The 23,157-nt window shown below is 37.9% G+C and overlaps 1 protein-coding gene across 1 annotated transcript in view; it reads left to right on the plus strand.

The window, feature by feature from the left end:
• DGKK (diacylglycerol kinase kappa) overlaps positions 1-23,157 on the plus strand; it is a 163,658-nt gene that overhangs the window by 53,195 nt on the left and 87,306 nt on the right. Inside the window, exons 3-7 of the mRNA XM_004755125.3 lie at positions 103-183; positions 2,122-2,226; positions 19,326-19,461; positions 19,930-20,036; positions 20,355-20,477. Of these exons, the coding sequence (XP_004755182.1) occupies positions 103-183; positions 2,122-2,226; positions 19,326-19,461; positions 19,930-20,036; positions 20,355-20,477 (552 nt within the window). The remainder of the gene's footprint in view (positions 1-102; positions 184-2,121; positions 2,227-19,325; positions 19,462-19,929; positions 20,037-20,354; positions 20,478-23,157) is intronic.

A 23,157-nucleotide genomic window follows, 5' to 3' on the forward strand; every position in this document is an offset into this window, starting at 1 on the left:
CCTGTGTGTGTGTGTGTGTGTGTGCGTGTGTGTGTGTATTTTTTAGTGTCTTTTGACATTATTAACCAGATTTTTTTTCTTCTCCTTCTTATCTCTTTCCAGTTTGCACGCTTTGAAACAATTGATCTGTCTCAGGTTGCCTTGGCAGAAAGCAGCTGTAGAAATCTTTGTCATAGTTTTTGTGTAAGTAATATTGGAAATGATTAAATTGGTTGGGGTGTGAGCTAGTTGGGTGGAGGGGTTGCCATACCCATGTGTTTCCTCTTCGGAATGCATGTTTCCCAAGTCTCCTTTGATCCCAAAATGTGTGTGGAAATCCACTTAAAGCAAATGAGTGCTAAAGATTATTTCATGTAAACAATTTTTACCAGCCCATTGACAGAGAGGAAAAAGTGATGTCTTATTCTCTATTACCAGCCTGGTATAAAGCTGAGCTGATTTCTGGGTGGTGGGGAGAATGAGTATTATTAAAAAATCAATCCTCCTGGTGAAGGTGATTTAGAAGAGTATCACTGTGAGGTTTTCAAGAGACTGCTAATATGCTGTAGAACATAACAAGATAATCATTACATGACACTCTCTCCATTGATGAGGTAGATAAGAACCTAATCCAAAGTGAGAGCTAACTTATGCTGAGATTACTGATGCTTCAAAGAAAGCAGAGGATTTTCAAGGAATGCATTCAAGGTTTTGGCACTGATGAAATGTCATAAATCTTCACTTATTCAAGTGGATCCAGACCAGAAAGCTCACTGAAAAATAGCAAATTCTCCTACACACCTCCTTCTAGAATTGTCTTCTCCCAGCCTTAGTGGTAGGTTATGGAAACTGGGGTTCCTCTTCAGCAGAGTGATAATTAGCAGACTAAAAACCTACAGGCCCAATACTCCACTTTTGTGACTGGTCCACATTCCATTCACTCTTGAAAGTAAAACAGTAGGATATAAGAGGGAGACTCTACTATCATTTCTCTCTCTTATATGCCAGTGACCTAGAGTACAGTTCAGAGTTCTCTTGACCCAATTCCAGAAATCTCAACCTTTGGGTGATGAGCATATATGCTAATGTTTTTCATCTTTATTATACAAAGAAATTCCAAGGACTAGGAAGTCCCTTAGCCTAATTAAAACACAGAGGTATCATTGATCAGCCCCATACAATAATGGGTTGGGACCAAATAAGTGACTGTTGTCATAATTCCCACTAGATTCTATTCCTATCTATCACAGACTCATGCTGTGCTACATGCAAAAGGCGATGGAAATTTCTTGTTGGTATAGTGAGCTCTAGTTCTAAGATTTGGGGGGCTGGTAGTAAAGGCAAGTAGGACCACTGAAGCAATCACTGATGCTGTAGCCATCTGTGTCCCTCCTGCCTTCTGGGAAAAGACCAGTCCTGGACATGGTCTACCTCGGCTAGACCCTAACATGGCTTTCTCATTATTCCTGCCAGGATCCATACACCAATCAGGATTAAGAGACCAATGGTAAAATTGTCTTCAAGTTGTCCTTGACTATAATCAAGAAAGAAACTGAATTTTTAGACTTTTCACTATTTCACTCTCCCCTCAAAGAGAAAGAGGCATACCCTGCTGAAGCATATTACCTTTTACCATTTTTAAGTAGACAAAGCAGCAGTAAGTGAGTAAGATTTTCAAGCAGCCTCACTGAAGTAATAGATGGTGCATGGCTTAATGTTTAAAAATGTGTATTCTGGAGCCAAAGAAGCTGTATTTTAATTCTGGCTCAGCTTTCTACCTGCTAGGTGGTCTGGGCAAGTCATTAAACTTTGCCTTGGGTTTCCTAACTATGAAATGAGAAAAATACTAATGGCCATTTCATGGGGCCATAATGTAAATTGAAATAAATAATATATATAAAGTGTAATAGAGCACTGCCTGGCACATAATAAATACTATTAAATTGTTACTCATTACTATTATTATTATTTTGGGTAGGTATCTGAGAATTTCTTTCTTACATTTAAGTGGCTCTGGGAATTTCTGTCTTATATTTAAGAAGTGGCTTGGTAGACCTGTCTAGTCCTTGGAAAGGTCACAGGCTCTGTTTGGGGGAAAAGTTGTAGAATGTGATCCAGCTAATAATGTAACCTTTTGTTTAGGTGATCACACCACAACGAAAAGTTACCCTGGCTGCACCCAACCGGAAAGACATGGAAGAATGGATTAATGTCATAAAAACTGTCCAACAGGGAGAAATTCGTAAGGTAAGGGAAATAGTAGAGAATCCACATAGGTTTCAGAAGTAAACAGTTAATTTATTTTGTTAGTTAAGCCACCTTTCAAATAATAAGATGGAACTAGAGACCATGTGGTCAGAAATTATAGATGGATATCATTAGGAAACCTACTTAGAACTATTTATAAAAAAAAAAAAGTAATTCACTTAGACTTGACCTTGGTAAGTATGTGATTTATATAATCCCATATACATCCAACTGATACATAGATGTCACTGTACGCCCAATGGATGAGGCACTCAAGACTTATGTGAGCAGCTAACTTAGAAGTTCCTTTTTTAGCGAATCAGCAGTTTTGACTTGGGTCTCCTGAGTGACTATCGTAACAGCTCACGAACTGAGGCTCACAAAGGAGAAAGAAACAAAGATGAAATAGCTACTTAGTAGCAATGAAATAACTACTCAGTAGCAAAGGCAAGATTTGGACTCAGGCTGTGTGACTCTAAAGCTTATGTCTTTAAACATTATGTCATTTTGCCTTTCTGTTCACTGTCCACCAAAAAAGAAATGTAGGAGGAAGAGCAAGGAACAGTCCCCTCCAAAGCTTAGCAGAGTTCTTCTCCTTAGTAATACCAAACCCCAAGCCACTGGTCCCGGAAACAAACTGTACACCATTCAAACTCTGGGCTATATCTTCAATCCACTCTTCTGAAGACCCACTATAGTTAGAAGTTATGTAAGCTTCAACAAGGGTTTTTTTTCTTATATCAGTGTATGGCACATAGTAGAGGCATAATAAATATTTGTTGAATGAATAAATGAATCTGAGGGTAATCATGGAAGCATGGTTTAGAAAAAGAATGATATATGGTTCATATTAAAGCAAAGCTCTGCTGTGCAGGTCTTGGAGATAAAGGAGAAGATGAATCCATCCTTAAGAAGAAGCTGATATTTTAAATAACTAGCAAAGGGTAGAGAATTATTACAGGCACTTGGGATGAAGGAAAGGTAATGATAGGTTTTATAAGCAGAAACAATGCTATGGGCGGGGTGGGGGGAAACATGTGTTCTCATTTCTCTAGAACTTCTCAGGCTTTTGACCACTTATTTTCATACCTATATACTCTGCTATTCATGGGCTATGAGTACATAACAAGTTGACTTAACTAGGGCCTAGGTATCTTTCCACATATCAGTAAACTTCTCCCAGGCCTACATTGTCTATGCATAAATAAGAGATTTTTGCTTAGAACCTGATGATGGTCTTTACATGAAATGCTCTTATCATTTTACTCCATTGTCATTTCCTTCTTCCTTTCCTAATAGAGAAAATAATCCCAATCCTCCCCTCCACTCCCATTAAGCCCACTATGGCACAGCATTAGTGGTAGCCACAAAAAGTTGTGATTTCCATGCTCCTCTTCCATTATCATCCCTATGGGCCAATCCCTTTCCTTCCTTTGGTTTATCTCTATCCAAATTGGAGCACTTCTCATGAAACACACACTTTCAATTTGGCATAAAAGCTTACATATGATATTTTAAATTTCAATTATTAGTCTAGAAATGCAAAAGCTCCTAAAGAAAACCATCAGGCCATTACTGTGTCATTCCTGATTCAAATGAATTAAACATCTAAGTAATGACCACCTAGCATAAACTAGAAAGGAAAAAAAAAAGGTCTACCTGTTTACTCTCTTGGAAGAATCGTGTTTCAGGTTGCAATCACAACCTCCGTGAAGCTGTTCCAGGGATCTGAATCTATTATGAAATACTTTTAGCTGACAGTGAAATGTTTCAGCATGACCATCTTAGCAATTCATCCTGCATGAGTCTTAAAGAGTCAAATATGCTTTCTCTCATATGTACTTTATCTCTAATGGTCTCTTCTATTCTCTGTCACAACCAATGCCTGATACAGGTGAAGGAAGATTAGTTATGGACTTAGTGGTCTATTAAAGTCACTATAAAGTAATTGGATAACCTACTGTAAAATAGGCAGTGCACATTAAGGAATAACACCTTACTAGGCCCCCAGTTCTGTTCCATAGAGAGTTGAAAAGAAGGTGTGGCTTTGGTTTCTGGCCTCAGTGAGCTTTTTAGGTAGTTGGGAAGACAAGATATAAACAAAAGAAACAGTTAAATGACAGCATTTGAGATAAATAATAGTTTTCAGACATGTTACAGGACAGTGCATGATTGATTGCCAGATGAATGAAATAGACAATAAAGTGGTATAGGAGTTCAGGAGAGAAAAGTATGGGATAGAGTTCTCTGGGAAGAGTTAATAGAGGATATATTTGAGAGTGACCTTGAAAGGTGAACAGGATTTTATTGGTGACAGGGAATTAAGGGTAGGGAAAAGTCCTAAACAGGGGAATTAGTTTAAGTAAAAGCTGAGTAACATAAAAAGAAAAACTTATAATAGAGTAAAAGGAGAACTCCATTTGACCAGAAGAGTTTGGGAAAGTTAGTTTAAGAAATGTCTAGAGAGGTTGCTCTAGAGAAGTTGCCTGAGCAACCACTCTAGACATTGTACAGGATTATCAATGCCAGGATAAAGAGTGGTGAAGAAGAGCAATATATTCAGTTCAGTTTAAAGATGGATTGGAAAAGAAAGAGAGTTTATCAAAGGGATAGAGGAAGCTAGAAATTAATTCAGATAAGACAAAGTTAAGCTCCAGAATGAAGATAGAAAGGGAGGACAAATAGTGGATACTGAAAAGGAAGTGGGGAAAATCTAAATATATGAAAGAAATAAAGGAGAGAGAAGAGTCTTAAGCAGATAAAAGGTTTGAGCCTCAGAGACTTAAAGAAAGAATAGGAAGAAGAAAATGGGAAATAAAGAGCTACTTAGAAAACTAGATTAAAAGGTTAGCTCTTTCTGATGAATTGCCATACATCCATTGACCATGGAAATAGGAATAGACCTTAAAAGTTATCTAGACTCCAGATTCTTGATTCTAAAACATCTTTAGATCAAGTCATGGAGCCTTTATTTAAATGCGTCCAAAGATGGCGAACTAAGTTTCCTACAAAAGAGTCCTTTCTGAGGTACCTGGTTGGCTCAGTCACTTAAGTATCCAACTCTTGACCTCAGCTCAGGTCTTGATCTCCAGGTCATGAGTTAAAGCCCCATGTTGGGTATAGAGATGACTTAAGTAAATAAGAGAAAAATATTTTAAAGAGTCCATTCAGTGTTCTTAAAGGTGTACATTTTAGAAAGTTTTTGTAGTCTTTGGCCTAGTAGAATAACTTTCTAACATTCAGTGTGTGTTACAAGAATGGCATCTGCTGCCTTTTGAAGTAGAAAGCTACCTGTTATTGGTAGCATTAAAAGCAAATTATTTAAGCAACTGCTTCTAAAAATGTTATATATAAAATTAATTTTTCATAGTAACATCAGCAAGATGGTTGAGGTCCCAATGCTCATTCACTTTTACAAAAACATCAAAAACAACAAATAAACAGTTACATGCCAACTAGAATAGCTCTGAGAGAGCTCCAGAATATAATGAAGAAGTTTCAGAAACTCTATGAAGCACAGAGACAGAATGGCGATGTAGAAGAACATAGTTAGCAGTTTATTTGCATTGTCCCATCCTCCAATATGGCAGAGCTTGGGGCCAAAAATCATCCCCTCAGCCTGACCTCCCTCCATAAGGGAAAAGGAGAGCTGGAGGATTCCAACAGTCTTCATCAATGCTGTGGACACATTCAGCATTCACCATGGACATGCTCTATAGATTCATTGATGCTAAATCAAGTAAATCACAGCTGCCTGGCCCCCATGTTGCTATGGACACCCCCCCAAATAGCTGATATAGCAACCTCCCCGAAAAATCTGCCACCATTGTGCCCCCACTGGGAAAGTGCCACCATATGTACCCCACCAAATCTGCCACCCACCACTACATTCTTCCCCCAAACCAGAATCACAACCTCCATTCCTGTAGCCATGCACATATTCTGGACCCCAGATCCATGACTCCTCAGCACACACTCATGCCTCACACACCAAGGCACTGTGATAAAAGTACATTTGCCCCAGTCCCAGATACTACAGTTTTTCTGGTTGACCCTGAACTCCAATCCCAGTGCTATGGTGACTGTGTAGGTCCCCACACCCAAGATATTAACACCATTGTCATTGAAAATGTGTTTGTGCCCCTGATCCTAGTACCACTACAGCCACATATGTGCCTACCCACTGGACCTAGCAATAAGAGGGATCCTCTTGGCAATGACTTCCCTTGTGGAGGAAAAGGAGAACAGGGGTACCAAGCAGCCCTCACCACCAAGGAGCCCAACAGCCCTTACCACCCATATGGAAGCCCACAGCCTTGGCCAATGAGGTCTCCTGCAGTCTTTGCCAACCCTGGCCTCAGTCACTTAAGTATGGAGCTCCACAGAAACTTTGCTGCTGTGCCCTCCCTGAAGCAGGAATTGCTGCTGTACACCATAGAGCCAGAGCTGATGTATCCAAGCCAAATTATACACTCACACCCAACTATAAGTAAAAGTCTTTATCCCAAAATGAGTCTGTGCAGTCTGGAAGAGGTAACTGCTCCATCACATGTGAAAACATCAACACAGGTATACCAAAAACAATTTAAAAAATCAAGAAAACAGAACAGCATCAGTATCAAAGAATTAACAATAATTTTCCAGTAATTGACATCAAAGAAATAGAGATCTATGGACTTCCTGAAAAATAGTTCAAAATAAATGGTTTAAGGAAGTTCAGTGAGCTACAAGAGAGCACAGATGAACCATTTAGAAAAACCAGGAAAACAATACATGAACAAAATTAGAAGTTCAACAGATAGATAGAAATCATTTTAAAAAGAGCCAAACAAATTTCTGGTGCTGAAGAATACAATAAATGGAATGAAAAATGCAACAGGTAACTTCAGTTGTAGATTTGATCAAGCAGAAGAAAGATTCTACAAATAGCTCATTCTAAATCAGAGAAGAAAAAAGAATGAAAAGGCATGGAGAAAAGCAAACAAATATATGCATTATGGGAGTCCAAGAAGAAGAAAAAGGGACAGAAAGCTATTTAAAGAAATAATGTTTGAAAACTCCCCAAATCTTGGGAGGAAGATGGAAATTTAAATTCATGAAGCTCAAAAATCTTCAAACAAGATCAGCCCAAAGACAACTACACCAAGACATAATCGAACTGTTAAAAGTCAAGAACAACAACAACAACAAAAATTTGAAAGCAGCAAGAGAAAAGTAACCCATCAAATACAAAGCAGTTTTCTCAACAGATATCTTGGCCACAAAGAAAGTAAGATGATGTAATCAAAGTACTGAAAGAAAAAAAAAAAACCTGTGGGAACCCTATGCCTGGTAAAATTATCTTTTAAAATGAAGGAGGGGGTGCCTAGGTGGAGCAGTCATTAAAACTCTCGTTTTTGGCTTAGGTCATGATCTCAGAGTCCTGAGATTGAGCCCTTTGTTAGGCCCCATGCTTCACATGGAGTCTGCTTGGGATTTTCTCTACCTTTCCCCCTGTCCTTTCCCCCATGCTCACTTGCCCACTGTCTCGCTCTCTCAAATAAATAAATATTTTAAAAAATAAAATAAAATGAAGAAGAGATAAAATCTTTCCCAAGCAAGCAAAAACTGAAGGAATTTATCACCAGTAGACCTGCCTTACAAGAAATGTTTGGAAGAATTCTTCAAATTTAAGTAAAAACACACTAAACATTATAAAAGCATAAATCTCAAAAGTAAATGTAAATATATAGACGTATAAGGATTAATATAACACTGATAATTTATGCATTAGTTTATGTAGTGGATAAATTACTTATAACCTAAATGCTTTGTTAATGGATACACAATATGAAAATAAGGAAACTCTGCCTACAAGAACACAAAGGTATGTGTTCGGGTGAAGTATACGTTATTGAAGTTAAATTGTTAACAACTCAAAATAAAGGCTATGATGCTAAATATTTTATACAAGCCTTGAGCCAGCCCCCCCAAAAACAGCTATAATAGATATACAAAAGATTTAAAAAAACCAAAACAAATCATTATGAAAAATAATCATTAATAATAAAGACAGACAACAAGAGAACAAGACAGGGTAAAAAAAACACTGAAAGACATACAGAAAGCAAATACTAAAATAGTAATAGTGAATCTTCACTTATCAATAATTACTTTAAATATAAATATATTAACTTCAGCAATCAAAAAACATGGAGTGTAATACTCTAGCTTTTCCATGCTGTTGCAAATGGCAAGATTTCATTCTTTTTTATGGCTGAAATATAGATAGATATAGATATAGATATAGATATGTACCATTTCCTCTTTATCCATTCATCAGTCCATGGACATGAGCTGTTTCCATATCTTGGCTATTGTAGGTAATGCATTGGGGTGCATGTACCCCTTTGAATTAGTATTTTTGTATTCTTTTGGTAAATACCCAGTAGGGCAATTGCTATATCATAGGGTAGTTCTACTTTAACTTTTTGAGGAATCTTTATGCTCTTTTGTAGAGTGACTGCACAAGCTTGTATTTCTTCCAACAGTGCAGGGGAATTCCCCATAAGTCAATCAGAGAGACAAACATCATATGATTTCACTCGTGTGTGATTTAAGAAACAAAATAAATGAGCACTGGGGAAAAAAAGAGAGAGAAAGGCAAATTAAGAAACAGACTCTTAACTATAGAAAACAAACTGATGGTTACCAGTGGAGAAGTGAGTGAGGGTATGAGTTAAATAGGTAGTAGGTATTAAGGAGTACACCTGTGATGAGCCCCGAGTGTTGTATGGAAGTGCTGAATCACTATATTGTACACCTGAAATTAATATTACACTGTATGTTAACTAACTTGAATTTAAATAAAAACCTTTAAAAAAGACAGGTACTGGCTGAATGTGTAAGAAATAAGATCCAGAAATATGCTGTCTACAGGAGACTGGTTTTAGATGGGCATTAAGGGGGCACATGATGTGATGAACACTGAGTGTTATATACAACTAATGAATCATTGACCACTACATCAAAAACTAATGATGTATTCTATGTTGGATAATTGAATTTAAATAAATACTATATACTGTATAGTATTGTAGTTCCCTACAATTATTGTATTGATCTCAATTTCTGCTTCCAGATCTGTCATTATTTGCTATATATTTAGGTACTCTGATGTTGGGTACATATATTTTTATAATTGTTATATTTTCCTCTTGAATTGATGCTTTTACCATTATATAATGCCCTTCTTTGTCTCTAAAAACAGTTTTAGTCTTAAAATGCATTTTGTCTGATATAAGTATAGCCACCCCTGCTTTCTTTTGATTACTAATTTCATGAAATATCTGTTTTCATCTTTTCACTTTTGGCTCATGATTTTTTCATTAAAAAAATACCCATACAGTATGGGTAAATGCCTAGAAACATACAAACTACTAAAACTAAGAAAAAAAAGGGAGAGGATTCAAATAAATAAAGTCAGAAATGAAAGAATAGACATTACACCAGATGCCTCATAAATAAAAAGGATCATAAGAAACTATTATAAACAAACTATTAAGCTTAAAAAATAGGTAAATGCCTAGAAACATATAAACTACTAAAACTGAATCAGGAAGAAATAGAAAACCTGAATATACCATAACAAATAAGGAGCTTGAATCACTAATCACCATTCTCCCAATGAAGACAAGCCGAGGAACAAAAAAACAAAAGCCCAGGACCTAATGGCTTCATGGGTGAATTCTACCATTCAAAGAAAAATTAATGCCAATCCTTTCTAAATTCTTCCAAGGTTTAGATATTAAACCAGATACTGACACCAAATCCAGGTTAAGACACTACAAGAAAAGAAAACCACAGGCCAGTATCCCTGATGAACATGAATGCAAAAATTCCTAGGAAAATACTGAACTCAGTAGTACACTAAAAATATCATACATTATAAACAAGAGGGATTTATCCCAGAAATACATGAGTGATTCAACATAAATTGATCATTCTGATACAATACATTAACAAAAGGAAAGGGAAAAAAAACAAATGATCATCTCAAAAGATGCAGAAAAAGCATTTGACAAAGTTCAACACCCATTCACCAAAACTTTTAACAAAATAGGAATAGAAAGGTCTTGCCTTAAGCAATAAAGGCCATGTGAAAAGCCCATTGCTCACAACATAATCAATGACAAAAACTGAAATTCTGCTTTCTAAGATCTGGTACAAAGCAAAGATGCTTACTCTCACACCTTATTTCAACATAGTACTGGGTATTCAAGCCAATGTAATTAATCAAGAAAAAGAAAAAAAAACCATCCAAATTAGAAAGAAAAAAGTAAAATTGTCTCTGCTTGCAGATGACACAATCATATACATAGGAAAACTGAAAGCCTCAATAAAATTTTTTATTGTTTTAATTTTAATTCCAGTTTAATTAAAATACAGTATTATATTTCAGATGTAGAATATAGTGATTCAACACCTCCATATATCACTCAGTGATGATTGTGACAAGCAACCTCCTTAATCCCCATCACTTACTTAATGCATTTCCTCACCCATCTCCCCTCTGGTAACCATCAATTTGTTCTCTATAGTTAAGAGCCTGTCTCTTGCTCTCTCTCTCTCTTCCTTTGCTTGTTTGTTCTTTTTCTAAAATTCCACATATGAGTGAAATCATATGGTATTTGTCTTTCTCTGACTGACTTATTTTGCTTAACATTATACTCTCAAGCTCCATCCCTGTTGTTGCAAATGGCAAGATTTCATTCTTTTTTATGGATGAATAATATTCCATTGTGTGTGTGTCATATACATATATACATTATTTGTGTATGTATGTATGCATAAACACACATACATTGCACATGCACACACACATATCACATTTTGTTTATCCATTAATCCACTGAGGGACATTTAGGTTGTTTCCATATCTTGGCTATTGTAAATAATTCTGAAATAAATATGGGAGAACTGATATCACTTTGAGATCTCAATTTCATTTCCTTTGGCTATTTACCCAGAACTGGGAATGCTGGAACATAAGATAGTTCTATTTTAAAATTTTTGAAGAATAGTCATACTGTTTCCATAGTGGCTGCACCAATTTACATTCTCACCAACACTGCACAAGGGTTCCCTTTTCTCCCTATCCTTACATGCATTTGTTATTTTCTGCCTTTTTGATAATAGCCACTCGGAATTAAGATGGTCTATTACTGTGGGGTTTCCTTAAATTCCAGTATAGTTAAAATACAGTGCTGTATTAGTTTCAGATATACAATATAGTGATTCAACAATTCTGTATGTCACCCAGTGCTCATCATAACAAGTGCAATTCCAAATGCCCATCAGGGGGATGGATAAAGTAGGTAAAATATTATTATGGTTTTGTGTGTGTGTGTGTGTGTGTGTGTGTGTGTGTGTGTAATCTACACATACATCTTCTTTACCCATTTTTATATCGATGGGCACTTGAAGCTGGAGCAAAATTGTTAGAACTATAGATGAATTCTGTAAAGTTGTAGGATATAAAATCAACATACAACAATCAGGTTTCTTTTTTTATTTAATTTTATTTTTTCAGTGTTCCAAGATTCATTGTTTATGCACCACACCCCGTGCTCCATGCAATATCTGCCCTCCTTAATACCCACCACAAGGCTCACCCAATCACCCGCACCCTTCCCCTCCAAAATCTTCCATTTGTTTCTCAGAGTCCACAGTCTCTCATGCTTCATCTCCCCCTCCAATTTCCCCCACCTCACTTCTCCTTCTCCCAATGTCTTCATTGTTATTCCTTATGCTCCATAAATAAGTGAAACCGTATGATAATTGACTCTCTCTGCTTGACTTATTTCACTCAGCATAATCTCCTCCAGTCCCATCCATGTTGATACCAAAGTTGGGTATTCATACTTTCTGATGGAGGCATAATATTCCTTGTATATATAGACCATATCTGCCTTATCCATTTGTCTGTTGAAGGGCATCTTGCCTCTTACCACAGTTTGGCGATTGTAGCCATTGCTGCTATGAACATTGGGGTACAGATGGCCCTTCTTTTCACTACATCTGTATCTCTGGGGTAAATACCCAGTAGTGAAATTGCAGGGTCATAGGGTAACTCTATTTTTAAGTATTCCAAAGTGGCTGCACCAACTTGTATTCCCACCAATAGTGTAAGAGTGTTCCCCTTTCTCCACATCCTCTCCAACTCTTTTTGTTCCCTATCCTGTAAATTTTGGCCACTCTTAATGCTAAGGTGATATCTCAAAGTGGTTTTAATTTGAATTTCCCTGATGGCTAATGATGATGAAGTCCTAGCAACAGCAAGCAGATAACAAAAAGAAATAAAAAGTATTCAAATTGGCAAAGAAGAAGTCAAACTCTCTCTCTTTGCAGATGACATGATACTTTATATGGAAAACCCAAAAGACTCCACCCCCCAAACTACTAGAACTAATACAATTCAGTAATGTGGCAGGATACAAAATCAATGCACAGAAATGAGTTGCTTTCTTATACACTAACAGTGAAACTATAGAAAGGGAAATTAGGGAATCAATTTCATTTACTATAGCACCAGGAACCATAAGATACCTTGGAATAAACCTGTACTCGAGGAACTACAGAACACTCATGAAATAAATTGAAAAAGACACAAAAAGATGGAAAAGCATTCCATGCTCATGGATCAGAAGAATAAACATTGTTAAAATGTCTGTGCTGCCCAAAGCAATCTACACTTTCAATGCCATCCCAATCAAAATTCCACTGGAATTTTTCAAAGTGCTGGAACAAACAATCTTAAAATTTGGTTAGAACCAGAAAAGACCCTGAATCACAAAGGAAATGTTGAAAAAGAAAAACAAAACTGGGAGCATCACGTTGCCTGATTTCAAGCTTTACTACAAAGCTGTGATAACCAAGACAGCATGGTACTGGCACAAAAACAGACACATAGACCAGTGGAGCAGAGTAGAGATCCCAGATATGGACCCTCAACTCTATGGTCAAATAATCTTCAACAAAGCAGGAAAAAATATCCACTGGAAAAAAGTCTCTTCAATAAATGGTGCTGGGAAAATTGGACAGCTGTGTATAGAAGAATGAAACTCAACCATTCTCTTAAACCACACACAAAGATAAACTCAAAATGGATGAAAGACCTCAACATGAGGCAGAAATCTATCAAAATCCTAGAGGGAGAACATAGGCAACAACCTCTTCAACATGGGCCACAGCAACTTCTTTCAAGACACGTCTCCAAAGGCAAAGAAAACAAAAGCAAAAAATGAACTTTGAGACTTCACCAAGATCAAAAGCTTCTGCACAGCAAAGGAAACAGTCAACAAAACAAAAAGGCAACCCCCAGAATGGGAGAAGATATTCCCAAATGACAGTACAGACAAAGGGCTGATATCCAAGATCTATAAAGAAGTCCTCAAACTCAGCAGTCAAAAAACAAATAATCACATCAAGAAAAGGACAGAAGACATGACCAGACACTTCTCCAAAGAGGACATACAAATGGCTAACAGACACATGAAAAAATGTTCATCATCCTTAGCAATCAGGGAGATTCAAATCAAAACCACATTGAGATACCACCTCACACCAGTTAGAATAGCCAAAATCAACAAGGCAGTAAACAAGTGTTGGAGAGGATGTGGAGAAAGGGAAACCCTCTTACACTGTTTGTGGGAATGCAAGTTGGTGCAGCTGCTTTGGAAAACAGTGTGGAGATTCCTTAAGCAATTAAAAATAGAGCTACCCTATGACCCTGCAGTTGCACTACTGGGTATTTACCCTAAAGATACAGATGTAGTGAAAAGAAGGACCATCTGTACCCCAATGTTCATGGCAGTATCAGCATGGACAGGACTGGAGGAGATTATGCTGAGTGAAATAAGTCAGCAGAGAAAGCCAATTATCATATGGTTTCACTTACTTGTGGAGCATATGGAATAACATGGAGGACATTAGAAGGAAAGGAAAAGTGGGTTGGGGGAAATCAGAGTGGGAGATGAAGTATGAGAGACTGTGGACTCTGAGAAACAAACGGAGGGTTTTAAAGGGGGTGGTGGGGGATGGGTGAGTCTGGTGATGAGTATTAAAGAGGGCACATATTGCATGGAGCAATGGGTGTGGTGCATAAACAGTGAATCTTAGAACACTGAAAAAATTAAATTAAATTAAGATGTTTGAAAAATAAAATAAATAATAAGGTTTAAAAAATAAAAAGGAGGAAATTCTGCTAGTTGGAACAACGTGGATGAACCTGGAGGACATTATATTAAATTAAATAAGCTAGACACAGAAAGACAAATACTGCATGAACTCACTTATATGTGGAATCTTAAATAGTCAAATGCTTGGGTGGCTGAGCTGGTTAAGTGTCTGTTTTTGGCTCAGGTCATGATCCTGGGGTCCTGCTATGGAGCCCTGCATTAGTCTCCTTGCTCCCTGGGGATTCTGCATCTCCCTGTCTTTCTGTCCTTCTCCCCCACTTATGTTCTCTCAATCCCTCTCTCTCTCAAAGAAATAAAATCTTAAAATAATGAAATAGTCAAACTTATAGAAGCAGAGAGTAAGTGGTGGTTACCAAGTGCTAGGAGAGAAGGAAATGAGGAGATGTTGGTTAAGGGATACAGAGTTTCAATTACACTGAATGATGAATGAGTTGAATAAATTCTGGAGATCTAATGTACAACAATGTGCCTATAAGTAATAATCGTTCATTGTATATTAAAATTTGCAAAGAAGGAATATCTTGAGTGTTCTTAATACACACACACACACAGAGAAGGAGAGAAAGAGGTAACTATCTGAGGTGATGAATATATTGATTAATTTGATTTTGGGTATTTATTTCACTGTATGTATGTGTGTACATATATAGGTATATCAGATCATCAAATTAAATTAAATATATATAAATTTTAATTGTCAAATGCACCTCAATTTTTACAGCTCACTTTAAAAAGAAAATGAGTTTCTTTCTGGTGGATAGACTAGATGAAATCTAACATTCTTTTCAATTTGAGAAGTTTATGATTCTAAGATTTAATTAAGCAGATGAGAAAACTGAAACTCAGAAGAGTTCAGTTGCTTTGCCTGAAGTCACAGTTTATTATTGCAGAATTGAGATTTCAGATCTCCTAACTCTTAATCCATGCTCCTGGAAGAACATCTTAAATTCTGACTAATTAATTATTTTCATTCTCTCTTCTAGTCCCCACCACTTGTGATTATGTAGCAGTCTAACACACAACTAGTGACATAAATTCAGACAACTAGATTGTGTAGGGCATCATATAGATTCACGTTGGCCAAATGATTCTCTAGCTCATGCATAGTGGCTAATAATTTGCTCAGGATGAACACATTTTACACTTGTTGTCCTAGCATAATTACTAATAACTTCCCCTTTCACTGTTAAAGTGCCATGATTTGGATTCTATGGTTACCTTACCAATGGCCAACCCAGCAGGCCCTAACATTTTGTAGTTACTAAATCTTGATGTAACAAAGCTGTTGAGTTTAAGTTGCAGCAAAACCAGTGATTTTGTTATAAGCCATCCCAAACAAAATTCCTTTAAGGAAATAGATCATTAGAAGATTTTGTGCCTTATGGGATGTTTCATCTGAGATTCATGCACTTTGCAGATACTTAATGCTATTAAGTTCTCACATTTGGATAGTGCTGTAGAGTTTACAAAATGCCTAGACTAACAAGACCTTCTTTAACTAATAGAAAAATAATTACTGTACCCATCTGGGTTTTGGATTGTGCTGAGAGGAATTGAGGAGATTGAGGAAATAGTCTTAACTACCCTAAAACAACAAAGAGTATGGTTGGATTGATAGTCTTTGTATGAATGTATTCACCTAAATATTTTAGAGGGGATAAAAATAAAACACAAAACCCAACAACCACACACTGAAAGCCTTAAGTTAAACTGTCTTCCTTAGCATTCAGAGATCAGTGGTTTGTATACATGCCAGTTTTTCATCTGTCTTCAAAATGGATTTTTAATCTGTGTCAACTATTAGAAAAGCCTGTAATGATATACTGTATTGGTTTCCTAGGATTCCCATAGCAAATTACCCTAAACTGAGTGAATTAAAACAACAGAAACTTATTCTCTCACAGTTCTGGAGTCCAGAAATCCAAAATCAAGGTGTCAGCAGAACCATGCTCTCTCTGAAGCCTCTAGGGGAGGATCCTTCTTTGCCTCTTCTTAGCTTCTGGTGTTTGTGTACATTCCTTGGCTTGTTGAACATATTATTCCAATCCCTGGCTCCATAATCACATGGTTGTCGCCTCTGTGTCTACATGCTCTGTATCTTCACATGGTATTCTTCTCTGTGTGTATAGCTGTGTCCAAAATTCCCTCTTATTATAAGGACACCAGTCATTGGATTAGGGCTATATGTGGTCTATTTCAGTATGACTTCTTTTTAAATTGACTCTATCTGCAAAGACCTTATTTTCAAATAAGGTCACATTCACAGGTTCTGGGGAATAAGACTTGAATGTATTTGGGGGGAAAACAGTCTATCCTATGCCCACACCCACAAAATTCACAGCCTTCCTACATGCAAAACACATTAATTCTTAGTTCAAAATTTACTTCTAAATAATCTAAATCAAGAATGGATGAGATTTTTTGTATGACCCATCTTGGGTAAAAGCTTCTCTCTATTCGTGGACTTGTAAAACCAAGAAAACAAGTTTTCTGCCTGCAATATACAATGTTGTGACAGGCATAGGATAGACATTCCCCTTCTGAAAGAGAAGAAATGGAAGGAATACAAGGGTATTCCCAGGGTTGCTGAACTAAGGCAAACTGACAACCCCATAAAGCAAATTCTATTAGGTTTCCAGGCCTCAGAATAATTCTCTGGTGGCTTAATATTCTTTCCTCTGGCCCTATTCTCTTAAGTTCACAGGGTTGGGAGCCCCCACTCTAACCAAAGAAGTGGATCCAGGAATACAGTGGCCTCACCTCCAGGCCACCACTCTCTGGTTTCTGAACCACCCTCAGCATCCCTGCTGACCTCTGAGCCCCCTTAGAGCCATTCTTCAATTTTGTTGAAGAATTCTTCCATTTTGTTGAAGAATAATACATGTTCACAGCCAAGTAACTTTATCAGCCTGTTTTCTGCCTGTCAAATCCTCAAAGTCTAACAGTCTTCATTTGGTCCCATGTCTGACCCTTTAGTCCAAGCTGGCAATTTTCTGCTGAGATAGTTTATTGGATCTGTGTGTCATACATCTAATCCCTCCAGCAAAATTTATCTAGCCACAATCTTAGGATCTCTCCAGAGCACATTTTCTCATGTTTTGCAATATATGTAGGCTAATAATTTTCCAAATCTTTAAATTCTGGTGACTTTTTGCTTAATAGCTCTGGAATGGACTGAAACTTGCACGTTCTAGGAGAGAACACTTGTCACTCTATAATGAAATGATCTGCTTAAGAAGTTTTCTCCTCCACTAGATTATGAGCTCCCTAGAGGCAAGAACTTTGGATCATTTATCTCTACATCTCCAGTATCTAGCTTCATCAGTGACACAAAGTTGGCTCTTAGTAACTATTGGAAGAGGGAAGGAGGTTGGAAGGAAAGAAGGAACATATTTGTAGAGTTATAATTTAGTGATTTGGGAGTAGAAAGGTGCTGGGAGCTCAGACTGCCAAAGCCAAGACTATGTCAACTTCCTCAGGACTCTTCACCATCTACTCTGATTTTCTTGGGGCTTTGTCAGGATCTAAGCATGAAAGAAACATTGCAATCAGAAAGTGGTCCCAGATCAGGTGGATAGCACATAGCTAGCATGCCAGAAAGGGTAAGGATGGAAAAGAGAGTGCCATGTGTAGGCTAAAGTTTAGATGGCTAATTCCTGTAAATTAATCAAGGCTGAATACTTAATGTGCTAGAACCCTCAACAGCTCTCTCTCTCTCTAATGGACCACTATTGGCTGGCATCAGGGAGAATATATAGTTCTTTCTAAAGTCTTGTTGTGCCTTTATACACCCTACCCATTATATTTTATAAATATAACCCATTACTTATTGCCAAGAATAAAAAGCTAAATGTGTACACCTATGTCTACACTTGAGAGGAAAGCAGAAAGGAAAAAAAAATCAGACATTCACAGGAATTAGAGAAAAATTGAAATAGTCCCATGGAATGCACACACAGAACAAACTTGGGTGCTTTTGGTGCCCTCCACTCCCTTTCTCTTTTCGACCCCAAACTGCTTTTCCCACAGTCATGAAAAGTTAGGCTGTGATAAACAAATGCAACATTTACAGGCAGCTTAACAGTAAATGTCAAATTCATGAATTCATGAAATAAGGCACCAAACAGGATATCATTTCATGAAAGCAAGGACTTTGTCTTTTTCATATAGCTCCAATCCCTTGAAAGGTGCTAAGCACATAGTAGTTACTCAGTAAATATTTGTTTAATGAATTTTGAATGAATTAAATTTATTAACCAGGAAACTGCTATAGGTAGTCATAGTATAGCATTCAGGAAAAAATAAATGTTGCAACAAGAAGCCCCTGAGATGAAACTGTTGTGCAGGTAATGCACTACTCTGCTTACCTGGCAGCAGTAAGTCCAGGAAAGGGAATGTATATCTCCAGGAGATAGTTAAAGCATTCCTTAGAGCAAAGTTATAGATTTCCTGCCTCCTCCCTTTCTTTCCTGGCCAGATGACTTGGATTATCACTATATTTCCAACTGACCACCTCCTTGAGCTGACTACTAAAAGAGAACCAAGGCCAAGTCTAGCCAAACTAATTTTGTTTAGACTAAATCAATACAGTGGTTTGGCCAAGCAGTACAGAGATCATTGCTCCTGTCTTCCGCTCCAGTGGCAAGATCTACCTTCCTGTTCTTTTTCCCTTTCCAAAACCATTGGGAAAAAAACTGGAGGTGGGAGATTTATTAGATATTGGCTCCAATATTTAGTCTTCCTCTTCACATGCTCTGACACCTAACTGGCCATTTTAGACTTAGAAGCAAATTTTCTGTCTTTCCCTAATATGTCTCTATAATTAACTCTCTGTTCTCTCTTCTCTTTGATTTATTGTAGATACCTGCAGCAGAAAACAACCCTTTTCTTACTGGAATGCACTATTGGTACTCCAGTCACAGCTCCCGGACCCAGCACTGCAATGTCTGTCGGGAGAGCATTCCTGCCTTATCTAGAAATGTTATCATCTGTGAAGGTACCTCTCTGATTACTTTAGAAAATGAAGCCCAGTGGGTGGAGATAGGGGTGAAGGAGCTCATGTGGCTTTAGGGTCATTGATTCATACTAAGTCATTGACTCTAATGTAAGGTTAATTCTAATACTTAACAGACTGAAGAAGAGAGATGGGAAGAAGCTGGCATGAGAGGAAATTCTCATGAATTAATGGAGGGTTGGGTCTGAGAGAATTGGACAACATGGTTACAACAGTTGGAATAACAGAAATCACTTCATTCTTGCCATCAGTTTCCATTCAAGTTATATAGTAGGTAATTTAGCCAGTAAGAATAAAAAGTAACTAGATAATAGGAGAAATAGGCCTTTGGAGGTGAGTCAGAACTATTTAGATGCATCTAAGTTCTAACTTTCAGAGAAGCTTAGGGAAGGGACTTAGAATCTTGATTGTCACCAGATTCACATCCACCTTCTCTTCCTTTTTTCATAGTGTGCAAAGTGAAGTCTCACAAATTATGTGCTTTGAGAGCAAGCAAAGACTGCAAATGGAATACTTTATCTATCACTGATGACCTCTTCATGCCTGCTGATGAAGTAGTGAGTACCAGCCTAGAGCCAATCTTTCCTATCTTACCTTTAGCCAGGATACACAGGGGAAGGAAGACTTCTTCCTGTCTCCATGCAACCCAAGTAGACTTCCTCGCTAGGCTTACAATCCAACCAATCTAGAAGAATTAAAGCCCCCTACCTCCAGCTGTCATCACTTGCTAGCATTGGATTGAGGAGGGCAGGACCATGAAGAACATTGTTGAGGTTACTTAATGTCCTCCATGGGGTAGTATAGTTACTCCAGTTGGCCCTTTCTCTCCTTATATCTCTAACTTTTACCTCTTATCTTTTTTTAACTTTCAGAAGACTATGCCTCATCAGTGGGTAGAAGGAAACATATCTGTCAGTTCTCAGTGTGCAGTATGTCATGAGAACTGTGGCAGTTACCAAAGACTTCAAGATTTCCGATGTCTCTGGTGTAATTCTACGGTAAGTCTTCTCATCTCCTTGATACTTAGAGAACTTGACTTCTAGAGAAGGGGTGGAGCTAAGCTATGTGCCTACACATAGATAGAAATCTCAGAGACCTTTACCCCAAAATAGATTATGCAGCTTACATAGTGTAGAGCTCAGTATCTTGGCTTTCCAGATATGGTTATGGACTCTTGGAGAGAAACACTTGACTCTCATCTTTAATGGTTCTTAATTGGTGAGGCCCACTAGCAAATGGGAAAAGCTGAACTATGTTATGACAGTATAGGCAATTTAAAAAAATATGTTGAGTCTATCCTTAAGAAACCTTCTTCCTTCCTTATTCACTATTTCCTGGGAACTTATACTCTTTGTTAATTAATAATAGTTGATAATATTAACATATTATTATTGCCACAATGTATTGAGTGTTTGTGTACATGGTCTCATTTAATCCTTTTAACAACTATAAACTAGGCCTCATTGTCCCCATTTACAGCTGAAAAAAGTGAGGCTCAGAAAAATGAAGTCATTTGCTCAAGGTCATGCAGCCAGGAAACAAAGAGTCTTGATTCATACATAATTCTGAAAAAATCATATTCTTAGCTACAATACTACCATGCTTCTAAACCAGTAGTTCTTAACTGATGGTGATTTTGCCCAACCTACAGGAAACATTTGACAGTATCTGGAGACATTTTTGATTGTTACAACTTGAGGAGAGAGGGTGTGCTATGGGCTTGTAGTAAGTAGAAGTCTGGTATTCTACTAAACCTCCTATAAAGCACAAGAGAGTGCAAAACAACTATCCGGTCCAAAATACCAATAGTATCAATGTCAAGAAACTCTGATTTAGACTTTAGCTTTTAGGTGCCCGCATCAAAATAGTGCTCAAACTATTCTGGATAAGAAAAAACTAAAGTATGAGCTTCTTTTTGGAAGACTCTTGGTCCCTCTACCTGCTCCAGTTCATTAGTTTCTCCTGAAAAGGAGCTTGTGCCCTCATCAGGCATTCAAATTTTTGCAGCTGTCCCCAAGGAACACCTCTAGATCAAACGGATCTAGTGGTCAGTGAGGGTAGGCACCAAGAACTGTAACCAGTGGAGAAAGAGTTCTTACCTAGCTACCGTGCCCAGGGTTCAGAATGGGGTAGCAATCTGAGGAATCCAGTGTTACTGTAGAAGAGGACTTTTAGCATATCTTCATAATTATGGCCTAAAGGGCAAGCTTCTAATTTAAAACACATCTAAATGTCCACTGACATACTTTTTAGAGACATAGGATAGACACCATCTTTGTGCTGTCCCTCTGCCACACCCCAAAGTGCCAGTATCTCCAAGAGGGGAAATTTTACAAGCATCTGGTATGCTTGAGGTTTTTTGTTTTGTTTGTTTGTTTGTTTGTTTGTTTGCAGCTGTTGCCCAGGTGGTCCCCCTTTATTGCCTAGCTCTGCTGGTCAGCAGGGCTTTCATTCCTGGGTCCTATGGGACTATAACAAATGGAGAGAGGGTTCCTGGCCAACCACCATAAACAGGGAACACCAAACAGCAGGTTGAAAAGAGGCCTATTTGTTTGTCCAGGAGTTTCACCCTGAAGAGCAGGCTTCTGATTCAACACACATCTAGGAGACTACTAAGATGCTCTCTGAGGATGAAAGCCAGTTGGTGTCATTTGCACTCTCCCTCTGACTTAATCCATGTTGCCAGTACCACCCAAAAAGGAGCTTGCACACTTCACTAGCACACCAATATTTGCAACTGCCATACAGGGAACACGGCTAAGTGTCCCAGCTCTGGTGGCCAGTGGGACATACCTCTGCAGTCCCACAGGACTATATGTATTTGCATAATTCAAAAGCTGTTTAAGGATCTGGCTTCTAATCACCTGAATTAGGTGCTGATTGAAATCCTCCCCTTTGGGACACTGACATGTTTTGGCACACCCTCAATTACTGGGAGTCACTAGAAATAAAATAGCCTCTTCAGACAATCACAAAAATTTGAGAGAAAATCAAGAGTTAAGGCAGGAGTGAATAATAAGGTCCAGCCCCTACACAAGGCCACACCCTCTAGTCTGAGAGAGGTAGCTATTTAATTGATAGAAAACAATGCAGACTCCTGGGTATTTACCCCAAAGATACAGATGTCACGAAAAGAAGGGCCATCTTACCCCAATGTTCATAGCAGCAATGGCCACGGTCGCCAAACTGTGGAAAGAACCAAGATGCCCTTCAACGGACGAATGGATAAGGAAGATGTGGTCCATATACACTATGGAGTATGATGCCTCCATCAGAAAGGATGAATACCAACTTTTGTGCCAACATGGATGGAACTGGAAGAGATTACGCTGAGTGAAATAAGCAGAGAGAGTCAATTATCATATGGTTTCACTTATTTGTGGAGCATAACAAATAACATGAGGACATGGGGAGATGGAGAGGAGAAGGGTGTTGAGGGAAATTGGAAGGGGAGGTGAACCATGAGAGACTATGGACTCTGAAAAACAATCTGAGGGTTTTGAAGGGGCAGGGGGGTGGGAGGTGGGGGAGCCAGGTGGTGGGTATTAAGGAGGGCATGTATTGCATGGAGCACTGGGTGTGGTGCAAAAACAATGAATTCTGTTACGCTGGAAAAAATATATATATATATATATAATCTTTAATAAAAAAGAAAAAGAAGAAAAAGAAGGCCTTTCC

The sequence above is a fragment of the Mustela putorius genome, unplaced genomic scaffold (genome assembly GCF_011764305.1).
Source record: "Mustela putorius furo isolate JIRA1106 unplaced genomic scaffold, ASM1176430v1.1 tig00003903_pilon_pilon_pilon, whole genome shotgun sequence".
NCBI classification, from domain to species: Eukaryota; Metazoa; Chordata; class Mammalia; order Carnivora; family Mustelidae; genus Mustela; species Mustela putorius.